Source organism: Onychostoma macrolepis, chromosome 13 (genome assembly GCF_012432095.1).
Source record: "Onychostoma macrolepis isolate SWU-2019 chromosome 13, ASM1243209v1, whole genome shotgun sequence".
In the NCBI taxonomy this organism is placed as follows: Eukaryota; Metazoa; Chordata; class Actinopteri; order Cypriniformes; family Cyprinidae; genus Onychostoma; species Onychostoma macrolepis.
Genome location: NC_081167.1, coordinates 1,367,805 through 1,383,301, shown reverse-complemented (window position 1 = coordinate 1,383,301; position 15,497 = coordinate 1,367,805). Strand labels below are relative to the sequence as shown.

Sequence of the window (15,497 nt, the reverse complement as noted above, 5' to 3'; positions counted from 1 at the left end):
CTGCCAAGTTTCAGCTGTAGAAGCACGCAGCATCCGGTAGGTGATGCTTGCTCGCTCTCATTGGCTATCGCGGGTATCACGTCAGAGGCAGCCCGCATAAAAAACATGTTTGATATTTATGATTTGAGTTTGGTGACGCTCCGTCTTGACTGGGAACAGATAAATAATCATAATGTCACCACACAATAGTGGATTTTCGGACAAAAAATAAATAAATCGCTTGCGACAAGACGCGAATTAGACCCCCCACTCCCACCCCCGATCGTTCGAGGGTGCAAATCGGCCTTAAAATCCTCTAGTGTCTCCAGCCTTAAGCCATCTTCAATTCTACATCTTCCATTCTACACTTGACCCTTTTTTTATAAAAGAAAAAAAAAAAAAAACTGACACTCTGTTCTTGTGTATAAACGTGTTTGGGTATGTATTTTACTCTGTATAAGTATTATGTTTGCCGGTGTTTTCTCTCTCTCTTCCTCGCTCTGCTTGGCTTGCAGTTAATTAGCCACACTTGATGCTTGTAAGGAGTGTGCTGCAGAATGTGCTGCTACAAAAGAGCAGTGAACACTGCTTGAGGAGGTTCACTTCTCCCCTGCACCGGACTTGTGCGTTCCAGATAACTAAGTGTAGACTTCTGAGTGTTGGTCTTTGTATTGCAATTAGTTTGCACACATTGTAGCTTGTGTGCGCTTTGGTGTGAAAACAGTCTAGCCCTTTTGCTATCAAGTAATGATCCTTTTATTTCTTTCTACAACTTGTGTCGGTATTAAAACTATTGTATCCTAATACTTTTCTTTTGAAAAATGTTCATCTCTGTTTTTGGTTAGTAAGAGAGTAGAGGGAAGCCTGCTGTTTATGTCTTTTCTTTTACCTGTATAGGTAATTTAGTTCTCCTCCCAGTAGCAAGCAACTTTGTTGTTTGTTGTTTTGGCTAAGAGGCTCTCTTGAAGATCAAATAAACCATTTTTATTTGCTATAACAAGTGGTTGTCACATTTCTAGGGCAGAGGATTGAAGGGAATCCTCCATTTTCACTATTTTTTTTTTTCTTTTGGTTAATTTTTTTTTAACTTTTCTCTTCTCTCCCAGCCCAAGACTGGGAGAAGTTGTAACACTAACACTATATCTACTTGTTTTCTTTTTAATTACTATGAAAATAATAATAATAACAACAACTCCTCTAGCATTAGCTCTATCTATTCTATCTCTCTTCTATCTACTTTTTTTTTCATTTATTACCTTGCTATGTGTAGTGCATAAGACCAAGTAGGACTTGTCACAACACATACACATTGTTGCTCTTTTGTTGTTGCTCTTTTCTTTTTTGGAAGATAGATGGATCAATTTTCATGCTGCCACTGAGTCATGGGAAGAGATAAGCAGCTAGTGAGTCTACCACTGTTGGGATGATGTGTATCAATGAGGCACAAAGCAATGATTTTTGCTGACTCAATCTCACTCCTACAGGATTTAGGCCAAGTCCCTAAGCCGCATGTCATTCCTCAGAGATCACAGCACACAAAGAAAATAGAGCAAAACTTACATACACTGAACAAAATTATAACACTTTTGTTTTTGCCCCCATTTTTCATGAGCTGAACTGAAAGATCTAAGACTTTTTCTATGTACACAAAAGGCCCATTTCTCTCAAATATTGTTCACAAATCTGTCTAAACCTGTGTTAGTGAGCACTTCTCCTTTGCCGAGATACTCCATCCATCTCACAGGTGTGGCATATCAAGATGCTGATTAGACAGCATGATTAATGCACAGGTGTGCCTTAGGCTGGCCACAATAAAAGGCCACTCTAAAATTTGCAGTTTTACTGTATTGGGGGGGGGGTTCCGAAAACCAGTCAGTATCTGGTGTGACCACCATTTGCCTCATGCAGTGCAACACATCTCCTTCGCATAGAGTTGATCAGGTTGTTGATTGTGGCCTGTGGAATGTTGGTCCACTCCTCTTCAATGGCTGTGCAAAGTTGCTGGATATTGGCAGGAACTGGAACACGCTGTCGTATACGCCGATCCAGAGCATCCCAAACATGTCCGGTGAGTATGCTGGCCATGCAAGAACTGGGATGTTTTCAGCTTCCAGGAATAGTTTACAGATCCTTGTAACATTAGGCTATGCATTATCATGCTGCAACATGAGGTGATGGTCGTGGATGAATAGCACAACAATGGGCCTCAGGATCTCGTCACGGTATCTCTGTGCATTCAAAATGCCCTCAATAAAATGCACCTGTGTTCGTTGTCCATAACATACGCCTACCCATACCATAACCCCACCGCCACCATGGGCCACTCGATCCACAATGTTGACATCAGCAAACCGCTCACCCACACAACGCCATACACGCTGTCTGCCATCTGCCCTGTACAGTGAAAACCGGGATTCATCCGTGAAGAGAACACCTCTACAAAGTGCCAGAACTGCAGTCAGGTCGAGACCTCGATGAGGACGACGAGCATGCAGATGAGCTACCCTGAGACGGTTTCTGACAGTTTGTGCAGAAATTCTTTGGTTATGCAAACCGATTGTTGCAGCAGCTGTCCGGGTGGTTGGTCTCAGACGATCTTGGAGGTGAAGATGCTGGATGTGGAGGTCCTGGGCTGGTGTGGTTACACGTGGTCTGCGGTTGTGAGGCCGTTTGGATGTATTGCCAAATTCTCTGAAACGCCTTTGGAGACGGCTTATGGTAGAGAAATGAACATTCAATTCACATGCAACAGCTCTGGTGGACATTCCTGCAGTCAGCATGCCAATTGCACGCTCCCTCAAAACTTGCGACATCTGTGGCATTGTGCTGTGTGATGAAACTGCACATTTTAGAGTGTCCTTTAATTTTGTTCAGTGTACATGTCAGCAACTGACAAAAAAAACAAAACAATGAATGCCAGCTCTCCACAAGTGCTAATCTTGCTTAGGTACTCTCATGGTGGACATAAATCAAACCCTGATTATAACAAACTTTGTATGAGGGGGGATTTTTGATCAAGAATTTCATTAATGCCTTTAACTGAAAATTGAGTGTTTAATTTTGTACATTACTGATACTCTATCCTCCAATTTGATACTGTTAAGTGCTTTGACAATCTGTATTGTTAAAAGCGCTATATAAATAAAGGTGACTGTCTAAATTTCTACATTAAAAGTTAATTAAATCAAGTTAAGTGTAGACAAAGTGGAATGGCTACACTTTAGTTTAGAGAACACATTTTTCACTGTTAATTAAGCGTTTTCCCTCAATAAACGAAACTCCCACTCCTGCTGTTAATCGATAGTAAGTTGGGTAGTAAGGTATATTTTTAAGTGTTGGGTATGATTAAGGGATCTAGAATATGGTCATGCAGAATAAGGCATTAATACTGTGCTTCATAAGTACTGATAAACAGCCAGTATACAATAACACTATTTTAAGATGTTCTTGTTACATATGCATAATTAATTGTTATTATAATAGTAAGTACATGTAACATAATTAATTACATGCAAGCAGTGCTGGGCAGTAAGGCATTACTTAGTAACACGTTGCTATAATTTGATTACTTTTTTAGTAATGGAGTAATTTAACAAAATGGTAATTAAGAGTATAGTTACAAGCAGAGGTCTCTATACGTTACTGCCGCGTTGCATTTCTGACAGAATGCCGTGTTTTATAATCTAGATTGTAAAAAGGGTGTAGCACACGCACTGTCGAGTCCAGTGCCAGTGGATTAGAGACCTGCACTCCCATGAGACCGTGGTAGACACTCGTGTGTGTGCGGGATGTGGGAGAATAAAATGATTCACGGGACTCCCACAGAATAGAAATATCTAAACATAAAATATCTAAAACAAATAAATTGTTATTCATCTATTGCACAAAAGCAACAAGAACTAATATAAAATAAAAACGATTAACAGGCGTAAGCATAGGCAGAGTTTCTATTTAGGTTATAACACGTGTTTGCTGTGTTGAGTAATGTTGATTTCTGGAACGCAATGGTCAGTCAGGAGTGCAGTGCTGAAATTTGCGTGCTCATGAATCCTCTCATTATAACACACGAATTGTAGACATTATGGAAAATTCATTATACATATATTCATTGTGTTATAACAGAGCTTTGTGAGATTGCAATGAACTGAGATGTCATCTTTTTAGAGATTATAAAAGCAGCGCTCTTTGGCAGTCTGCCATGCCAAACCATGTACGCAGCAGCCTATGCTTGCTTTAGGTAAAAATAACAGTGTTTTGTGAATGTTGATGCTTTAATAACAAATATTTATCGGGAGTGTTTATGCTGGGATTTCATGTAAATTCCATGGATGTAGCCACAGAAAAAAGTAACGTAACTAGTAATGTAACTAATTACTTTTGAAATGAAGTATTCAGAACAGTAACTTGATTACTTTGAAAATGTAATTAAATTACTGATTAATCCTTTTAAGAGTTCACACTGCATGCAAGTAACCCTAAACCAAACCCTAATCCTAACCTTAAATACATGTAATTAATAAATATTATCAGTACCACTGTGCACTGATAATAATGAATAGTAAATGATAATGAAATAAAAATACAGACAATAATTTAAACTGAATTAACTAAATTAAATGTTTTTAACAGTTAATTTATTGGCTAAAATGCATACGATTTACAGGAGACATGAGGTATTAAGTAAGTTGTCAAACATTTTGAACACATTTCTGTCATCTATCCTGACAGATCTGTAGTATTTTCATTCCATCTTAGTGCAGGATAAGTTTTAGCGTCACATGCGTTTTACTACGTTGCTTGCAACACTGAGAATAAAATCTCTAACGCAAGATAAAATTACTCTAATGTTTTATTGTCATGAAAGAGTGGTGGCAGCATTGCGCTGATTATAGATGATCTCACCTTATGTCCAGGATGGCAAAAACTGTTGAACTGCCATTTATAAGCATTTATAAATAAATACTAATTAGTGACTATTATCTATTATCTTCATACAATAAATTAAAATCCTCTCTCATATTTTTTTGATCTGTCAAGATCATTAATTATGGTAATGACACATAGCTGTAGAAGATCAACACAGCTGTTGAGGTGAAAGTGAACAAAAACAGTCAGAAAGAACAGTAGTAATAAAGAAAAGACTAACCTAACCCACCTGAGCTTGGCTCGCACGGGTCTATGTCCTCATCGTCGCTGGGGCACTCGGCAGATGCCACCAAGAAGTCATCAGTAGTCTGGAAAACAGATGGTACGGAAAAGAGTGGATGAATTCAAGAAGAACTGCACACATCCTTTCTAATCATCCTACTACTTGTCCGCTCGATCCTATTCCATCTCATCTCCTTCAAGCCATTTCTCCTGCAGTTGTACCTGTACTCACTCACATCATTAACACATCCCTTCACGCAGGTGTTTTTCCCTCAGCATTTAGACAGGCTTGTATAACCCCACTACTTAAGAAACCCACCCGTAACCCATCTCTTTTACAGACAGGTAATCCTCTTCCTTTCATTGCAAAAACACTTGATTGAGCTGTGTTCAACCAAGTCTCTGCCTTTCTCACACACAACAACCTCCTCGACAACAACCAATCTGGTTTCAGAAGTGGACATTCAACCGAGACGGTCTTGCTCTCAGTTGTTGAAGCCCTCAGACTGGCAAGAGCAGATTCCAAATCTTCAATACTTATCTCGCTGGATCTGTCCGCTGCTTTTGACACAGTTAACCACTAGATCCTCCTGTCAGCCCTATTGGCAAAGGGCATCTCCATCATTGGGCACTCCAATTGTTTGAGTCTTACCTCTCAGATAGGTCCTTCACGGTATCTTGGAGAGGTGAGGTGTCCAAGTCGCAACATCTAACTACTGGGGTGCCTCAGGGCTCAGTTCTTGGACCACTTCTCTTCTCTGTCTACATGGCATCACTAGGTTCTCTCATTCAGAAACATGGCTTTTCATATCACTGCTATGCTGATGACACTCAACTCTACCTCTCATTCCATCCTGACGATCCGACGATAGCTGCTTGCATCTTAGCTTGTCTAACTGACATTTCTTGCTGGATGAAGGACCATCACCTTCAGCTCAACCTTGCCAAGACAGAACTGCTTGTGGTTCCATCAAACTCATTTCATCACAATTTCACCATCCAGTTAGGCACATCAACCATAACTCCTTCAAAAACAGCCAGAAACCTTAGAGTTATGACTGATGATCAGCTGACTATGAGACCACATTGTTAAAACTGCCTGGTCCTGCAGATTTGCTTTATTCAGCATCAAGAAGATCAGGCCCTTTCTTTCAGAACATGCTTCGCAACACCTTGTTAAAGCTCTTGTTCTTTCCAAGCTGGACTATTGGTCTCTTGGCAGGACTTCCAGCCAGTTCTATCAAACCTTTACAATTAATCCAGAACGCGGCAGCAAGATTAATTTTTAATGAGCCAAAAAGAATGCATGCCACACCTCTGTTTATCAATTTGCACTGGCTACCAATAGCCGCTCGCATAAAATTCAAGGCATTAATGTTTGCCTACAAAACCACCACTGGCTCTGCACCCCTTTACCCAAATTCATTAGTTCAGAATTATGTGCCTCTAGAAGCTTGCGTGCTGCAAGTGAACTTCACTTTGTTCACCCCAAAGATCCGTTTAAATTAAATGTTCCCTCCTGGTTGAATGACCTGCCCAACTCAATTCGATCAGCTGAGTCCTTAGCCATTTTCAAGAATCGACTAAAAACACATCTCTTCCATCTTTATTTGACCCTCTAACTCTAGCACTCTCTATTCTATTTCTATTCTTTAAAAAAAAAAAAAAAAAAATTGTCCCTTTTAGACTTGCACTCTGTTCATTTACTAACTGCTTGTTTTCTTTAAAAACAACAACAACAACAAAAAAAAAGCTAACACTAGCTTCTCTAATCTTTTTGTATTCTATCTATTTGCTTTCTTTTTATTTATCATACAATTAACAAAAGCAACAAAGGCCTCTAACACTAGCTTCGTCTATTCTGTTTTCTTTTTATTTATCATATAATTAAAAAAAACCTTGCTACGTGTACTGCGTTAAGCTAATTGAAACTTGTTATAGCACTTGCATATCATTTCTCTTTTGTTGATTTTGATTGCTTCCATTGTCCTCATTTGTAAGTCACTTTGGATAAAAGTGTCTGCTAAATGACTAAATGTAAATGTAATGTTAAGTGTAAAGGGCGATGTATATCATATTGGTCACATCAAAAGCTAAATCCACAGGCCTTACTCTCCACACCCCTCTCCCTGTTGTCAGTCTGTTTTTTTTCCCCCTTCTTGTCATTTTGTTTGTTCTATTAGTATAAACAGCCTCGATAATTAAATGTAATACTTTGTGCATTGCCTTTAGGTTATTTGCTCTTTGACTGTGATCCAACTGCCTTTTTTTTTAACTTATTCTTATATCAGTCCTGCTGCAATTTTGTGCCAGGGTAGTTTATTCTACTTTTACCCAGGTTACATTCGACACACCAGGACCACAATATCGTAAATATGCACAAAAGTATTTACAGGAAATTGTACTCGTACTGGCATTAACACTAAAAACATCATGAATATTGGTGGGGTTTCACTGCAAAACAATACAAAAAAAAAGACAGAAAATATTGCCACAATTTTGGAGAAACTCTGCAGCATATGCACATTCAGTAGTTTTGGGCCATACAAATCAGAAAACAGAAAGGAACAAAGAAATAGAAAGGAAAGGGTGGAGGTCAACTAAAGGAACGAGTGGAGTTTCCTGACCTGCTGGGGTTCGCTTGCTGTGCTTGGTTTGATCTTGTGGTTGGAGGTGGTTGTGGTAGTGATCTCCATGACTGAGGTAGAGGTTTCAGAGCGAGAAACCGTAGCGCTGGACTGTGGTGATATGGAGGACAACTGCACCTCCCCAACCAACCTCACGCTGCCTTCAATGCGGATGTTGGGGTCTCCTTCCACGGCCATGTTAAAAACCTTCAAGCCATTGTAATAGAAACCAGACATTTGGCCCTGGAAAGCACGGCTGTGGTCTCTTTCCCAGCCCCCGATCTGGATGGTCATCTGGCTGTTGAAGATTGTGAGCTGACGACCTGCGGGAGAACAAAGTTACTGCAATACAAAAAAAAAACCTTAGTGTAGACTGAAGAGAAACATACGTGAGGGCGAGTGATGGAAATAATCACGCCTGAGGAAAAGACGGATTATTCAGGTACTGGGGAATGTAGATGCCCGATGATTTATCATGGCTGTAATGAAGGGATGCTTATGAAACATAAATAATTAAAAATAAAAGATAACAAAACAGTGGTAATAGGTTTAAACGATGGCAGTTTGCTAAAAGGCCTCTTTAACACAACCAATTATCAACAACTAGTTTAATTCCTAGTGAAGTTTACAAAACTAAGCATTACTGATTAAAGTAAAAGAGGGAGAGGATATTTTTTCCTGTTGCCATGGAGTTAAAAACATATCCATGGCAGATGTTTACAGCTAACAGTCAATCCGAAGGCAGCTTAATAACTTTATACACTTAATCTGATATTAATGTTGTGTAGGTGTGCAGTATAAAGATCAGAGTATGTATTAACAATAACAACCATGTCTGCCTTTTAGCAAGATGAGTTGGATTGGATGCAAAGGTACACAGGGTGGTCATGAAACAAAGGAAGACTATAAAATAATTCAATTAAAATCAACAAGAAAAACAGTTGTGCATTTCATTTAAAAGATGAAATGATTACACATGCACTTCAAAGTATTTTTTCTTTTTTCCAGTGGATGTTCTGTCATTTTCTTAGCTACACGTAAATTTTTCTTAAAGGGACTCAAATGGCAATTCATATTTTTTAAACATTATTTAAATATTATCTATTATTATATTGGTAATTATTACTATGATTATTAAATATTATCTAGTTATTATGGCTGTCTTTGTATTAATATGACAAAAAAAGTACACAAATGTACACATGCTACAATTTGTCAATTCATTATATTAACACAATTATCATTTTAATTTTATGATTTAAAAGTTTAAATTACATTAAAAAACTTTTTAACCAGCTTATTCAAACTTACATCTACAGTCCCTTTAACCAAAATTTATGACATAAATTAGTTAATACAGATCAGTACATTATTAAATAAGTTATTACAAGCTACATTTATCTATTTAAAATTCATCCTTTAATTTAACTAAATGTTTAAATTATTGCTTTATTTCACATTTAAAAATATACTACTTAAAACTTAAGTTTTATCAGTGTTTTTACCTTTGTCGAGTAGCCAATCGTCAACTACTCGACTGAGTCGATATGGAATTCGCTGTCTAGCGATCGCCAGCCGTTCACTATCAATGTTTCCTTTGAAGTTTAAAGAGACATTTCATTGGTTACAATCCAAAATCAATGGGGAACTTTAGAACTTATTATTCGAGCTGTTAAAATGAAAAAAAGTTTAAATCTTATATTAGATATATTACACTCAATTTCAGTTTATATACTGCGTGTATTTTCAGTTTAGTGAATTTTGTTAGTTTATAAACCCAATGCAGAATTTATACAAACATAAGAGATCTTATATAATTGCAATTTACACCAATCATCCTGTTTGCAAAAGTTTACATTACCTTGATTTCTAATATAGTGTACTGCCTTCTTGATCATCAATTATTGTTTGCATCTTTTGTAATAGTTGAGTGCCTCAAACATAAGTCTGAAAAGCTGGATATCAACATCATGCAGTAACTGTTGGAAGAATTCAAATATGCAGACGATGTTGAAAATCCAAAGAATGAGCAGTGACTGGAAAATTTTCCATAAGAACAGTAGGCAGTGTCACTACTCCGGATAAAGCATATTATATGTTTTATACAGCCACAAAACATAAACAGTCACTGATCACTGAGGAAGATACTCAGTATGTCAAAAACCCAGGGGATGTAAACGGAGCAGGATAATGTGTGTAATTTGTTTTATTTATTTATTTATTTATTTATTTATTTATTTATGTAGACATATGGTATGTGAAATAGCCAAGTCAGGGCAGTCCTAAATATATAATGCTATTTTTGTGATCTCTTTTTATTGTTAAAATGGTAAACACAAGTGTACATTGTACACTTACACACATTCGGTGCACATTTTACCTCTATGATATAACCTAAAGATAAATTACCAGCAAGTGAAAATAGGCTTTGTGAAATAAAGGACTACCAGTAAGCACAATCAAATGATGTACTCCAGAATAAAGCTGTCCGTGTAATTTGTTTCCATCATCTCTTTCATTTTCATTCAGCTCATCTTTTTAATATTATTAATACACAATAAAAAGTCTTTTACTTTCTTTTTTTTATTCGTATCTTAACAAATTAACATATTCCTGTTATAATTTTTCAAACACAGTCACATTATGCTACTAATGCAAAAATCATGATACTGTAAAATATAAGATACCATCAAGGATAGCACTTTCACTGAACGTGGTGTCAATAGATGACGCTATGGGAACTTCCCCCAGGTGTAACAATTATACATTTGCATCTGGCGAGCAACGACAGTATATAATTAATTTTAGTATATAATTAATGTGAAGCTTAAAAGTAAGTTTGGGATCCAGCCATAAACCCAAGTATTTAATTTGATCCACTCTATGGAAATACATCAGTACACAATATTGTTAGATTAACAGATTCTGATTTAAACATATGCTTTGTACCAAAGACCATGGTATGAGATTTAGCCTTAAGTAATCATTTATTAGAATAGAGCCAATTTTGCAAAACATTAAAGTCAGACTGAAGTCTATTTGAATTTGAGACAAATAAGGCCTAGAAGTATAAATGACAGTATTGTCTGCATAAACATGAACAAAAGAGTGTGAAAGTATTTGTTAAGTCCCGATAGTTGTGCCTGTGTGTTTTCCCTTTTTCCTCTTCCTCGCTCCATCACTTTCTTAGGCTCAACCCCTTGGGACTGCTATTGGTTCAGAAAGTGGTCTGTCATTGTCAACATGTATGATGTCACTGGTTTTCTTTTATTCTTTTCTTTGGCACCACTTGCGTCTTTTTCCCCTGTGGGTTTATTATTTTGTTTTGATTTCTTATTCTTATTTTCATATAATATATATATATAAGATGTAATAGTATTAAAGGAAGACCGTTAACAAAAAAAAAAAATAAATAAATTAAAAAAAATTGACGCAATGCTGAGCCCTGAAGCACACCTCTTTCTTGAATAAACAAACCAATTTATTAACCAGTTGATGCCCAAGACTAAAAAACACCTTTTTGTAAATGAAACAACCTAAGCTTAAGAGTAATGACAAAGTATTTATGTAGACTGAACATTCTCAGAACGAAAAGGGACAAAAGTTGTCACTGGGGTGGCGGCCCTTTCAAAAGGTATGTCTCTGTAACATTTTTACTCCTAAAAGGTGCATTTTAGTACCTTAATGTTACATATTAGCAACTAAAGTGAACATTTGTACTCAAATGGTACATATTAATATCCTTTGAAAAAGTACTGCCCTAGCGACTTTTGTACAATACTTTCAGAGAGTGAATGGAAATAGCCCATCTTGTTGGCAGAGACTATTTACACAAACTAAGAAATCCATCTGGTACCAGCTGCAGGGAGTAAGAATCGCCAACCAGTGACTTGCCAACCCAAATTTGAATCTGCCTTTTTACAATCCCATTTTCTCTTAGTGCAAATAGCACCTAACTTCTATTTGCAGTTAATACAGAGAAAATAGTTATTTTATTTATAAATAGCATCTATCAGTGTTTGTGTTTATTTACTATTAACACTTTTTGCACTTACTGCAAATAAACTCTAGCACCAATTAAAAGTTTGAAATTTAATCAATTCAAAATAGAAGTATTTGAAGAGGCTTTCTATTTTGTACAAATGTCTATCAACAGTTCCAGAAAATTGGAAAGATTCCAACCCATTCTGCTTCTTTATTTTCAGTGAACACTGAACAACTGATAAACTGCCAAGGACAGGGTCATTTACTAGTGCATTGTGTCCACACAGAGCAGGACAGGATCAAAATAATTAAAGCTTTGACAGATCTTGGGCAGCACTTCCTCTACAGACGGAGATGGCAAGTATCGCAGAATATTTTCATTATCTCTTCATGCCTGGAAGGCCAGACTTTCATCAATATTTTCTTCTTGCCAGCAACAATCAGCAGACACTTATTTGTGCAGATCTTTCACTGTTACACTGTCACTGTTTATCAACCTATGTAGCTTTGTAAGGTGAACCTTGGTGGACTTGTTGAAACTGAGAGGTAAAATTTGATTGTGTTTCTATAGCAAGACATTTTCAGTCTCATTACAACTGCGATGTGACAAAAATCCTGCTGACACAATATCATTAAAAATGAACAAATAAACAAAAACTTCCTCTCATAATGTGGGTGTTGCCTGACTAGTTAAAGGACTGAAACTGAAAGTACGCTTCCCTCATCTGTGTTCCACTCCAGCTCACAGACTGTCTGCTGATGTCCGTGTGCGCAGCTAATTTAAGTGATTTGAGTGCTTGAAAAGATGGTCCACTAGAACGCATCTATCTACATTCACGGACAAAGGAATATATTTCAAAAGTCTTGCACGCTCAACTGTGTGTGAGACAGAGGGAACATTTCCAATTAATTATACTTTAAGAGTCTTTAGCCCCTTTCCATTAAATTATGAACAACAAGTTAATTACATGTGAAAACTATAAGTGATTCACCCAATTAACTAACAGGTGAGCCAAGCATAATTCACATTTTTATGTTCATAGTAGAACAATTAAATACAGACACAAACGTGCAGTATTCAGAAACAAATTCATGTCAACTAAACAATCATCCAGTAACCTTCCAGGCAGCTCAGACAGGTGTTTTTGGGGTGTGAAGTGATGGTCTCACCTGTGGGGTAGCGCTCAATAACAGGTAGATCGTCCACCTGCAGTGTGGCATTGCCGCCACTCCTTGTGAACTTCACTATATGGTACTTTCCATCATTTACAAACTTTGCTTTCTCCTCGATGTTGATGTCATCTGTGCCCACATTAAATATAGCCACAATGTAGCCATTTACCTGGAGGAAAAACAAAGACAAACAGGTAGAAACTTGAGGTTGAATCTATGCCCTCTTGTACATAACTAATTATGAAGTCTGGATGGTTGAAATTAGCATTCAATATACAAAATTAAATCATTATAATCATATCATATGTGACCATGGAGCACAAAACCCGACTTAAGTAGCACAGGTATATTTGTAGCAATAGCCAACAATACAGTGTATGGGTCAAAATTATCAACATTTATTTTATGCCAAAGATCATTAGGATATTAAGTAAAGATGATGTTCCATGAAGATATTTAGTAAATTCTGTAAATATCAAATCTTATTTTTTTATTAATATGCATTGCTAAGAACCTCATTTGGACAACCTTACAGGCGATTCTCAATATTTTGATTTTTTTTTTTGCATGCATCTCAGCCAAATATTATCATAAATGGACAGTGTTGGGTAAGTTACTAAAAAAAAGTAATCCACTAAAAATTAGTAATTATTTCTTTAAAATTGTAATTTGATTACATTACTGATTACTGCATTTAAAAAGTAATCAGATTACTAATTACTTTACTTTCAAGTTATCAAACCCCCCCAAAAAAAACTCTACAAAGAGAAACTCCGTTATTTCATTAATTTCATATTGACTGAAAAATAAAATACATAAGTAGTCCTATTATTTGTATACCCTGATTCACTCCCAATATCAACAAAACCTTTCTTTTTGTGGTTTTGTAAAATAAAGAAACAAGTGCGCTTTCTGCATTCTCAGTCTCCGTGAATATCTTCCTGAAACGAGTCACTAAAATGAACGAAAATGACATGAGGAATACGTAGGCCTATATCTAAATAAAGCTTGAAGTGTCCATTATTAAATGAAGTAAGGCATGTCGAAAACAAATATTCTTTGCGTATGAAACCAACGCGAGGTCCAGTCTTGCCCGTCTGAGCTCACCTCTTAATGCGATCATGCCCACGCACATCGCGAGCTATAAGATAATCATCCGCGGATTCCGCGCGAAACCAAGCTTGAGACGCGCGAACATGTAAAAGCTCATGTCATCTCTGTAGAAAGATTCAAGTTCATCTCGGCTACTTTTCGTTTGTGGAAGATGCGCTGTGAGGAATAAGCCTTGAATTGTTTTGCCGACGCGGTTTAATCCAGCGAAGGATCTCATTCTGACGAGTCATTTATTTTTTACTTTATTAGCGTTACTGTCACATAAACTTGTACACATTGACTTGTTGAACTTTCCCAAAATATAATGCCAGACTAAAAAATGTCGAGTGCAACATTTTGAAATATATGATAGGCAACCTTTCATTACATCTAAATGTTGTAGGACTCATGTACATTGTATCTCGCATTCTCCTGTGATTTATTAAAGGGCATACTGACGCGCAAAACATGATTTTTACTTCATTTTTTTTAACACTGCATTTGTAACTTAAGTAAAGTAATTTTATTGACATAAGTAACTAATCATATTACATTCATTTAAAACGTAACTAATTACTTTACTGCGGTACCAGGAAAAGTAATTAGATTACAGTAACGTGTTATACCCAACTCTGTAAATGGAAACCATACATTAATGGAAAGATTATTTATTCAGCTTTCAGATGATGTATAAATCTCCATTTCAAAAAAAATGTTAACCCTTATGACTGGTTTTGTGCTCAAGGGTCACATATTAACAACTTGTACATTACTTGCATTGATTACTCATAAAATGTGGCCTGGTCTTCATCTAAGTCACGGTTATTGACAAACACTATCTAACTTACAAAAGCAAAATGCTTGCTGGAAAAGCAAGTGACTGAATCAACAACAACCTCTACCAAATCTGTCCTGTAGCTGCACTTGCCCAACACTGAGGATGAATTTTAGACCATTCCTCCCTACAGCTTCTCTTAAGCTTGATGTCTGGAGCCAGTTTCACCAGCTGGACGTAAAAAAAAAAAAAAATGATAAAAAATAAAGATGGGTGTAAGCCCTATGCCAAGCTTAGCATGCAGCTGACAAAAATATGCTTTACCAACATTTCCATTGAGCTATGAAAATGTTATTTCTGAATGTTTTTTAAAATGTCCAGCTATTTTTTTCCGAAATTTCTTCTCGGTTATGTGAACATTAGAGGAACATTGCATTCTATTATTTTGAAACGTTATGAGAAAGACTTAAATATTCAAATCTAACAAAGTACATTTTTCTATTGGTAATGTGAACATTAGGGGAACATTGCATTCTATTATTTTGAAACTGTTATGATAATGTTATTTCTAAATGACGGGTAGAGAACCCCCTCCTAAAAAAAAAATATCATCCTACAACACTATAATCGTGGATGTGACGCTTCGTCAGCTTTCAACAGGCAAATAGGCTGTGACACTACCTACAGTATATACACTGTAGATCTAATGAAAGCTGATG

The 15,497-nt window shown here is 36.6% G+C and overlaps 1 protein-coding gene across 9 annotated transcripts in view; it reads right to left on the bottom strand.

The window, feature by feature from the left end:
- Window positions 1-15,497, bottom strand: part of nrxn1b (neurexin 1b) — a 159,830-nt gene that overhangs the window by 9,058 nt on the left and 135,275 nt on the right. For 5 of the 9 annotated variants that reach the window (XM_058795417.1, XM_058795408.1, XM_058795409.1 and 2 more), the window contains 4 exons: window positions 12,909-13,080; window positions 9,260-9,349; window positions 7,755-8,077; window positions 5,126-5,213 (listed from right to left, as the gene is read on the bottom strand). In XM_058795417.1, coding sequence (XP_058651400.1) covers window positions 5,126-5,213; window positions 7,755-8,077; window positions 9,260-9,349; window positions 12,909-13,080 — 673 coding nt within the window. Of the gene's footprint in view, window positions 1-5,125; window positions 5,214-7,754; window positions 8,078-9,259; window positions 9,350-9,615; window positions 9,734-12,908; window positions 13,081-15,497 lie in introns of those variants that run through there. The other 4 variants (XM_058795416.1, XM_058795412.1, XM_058795413.1 and 1 more) reach the window with 4 other exon arrangements.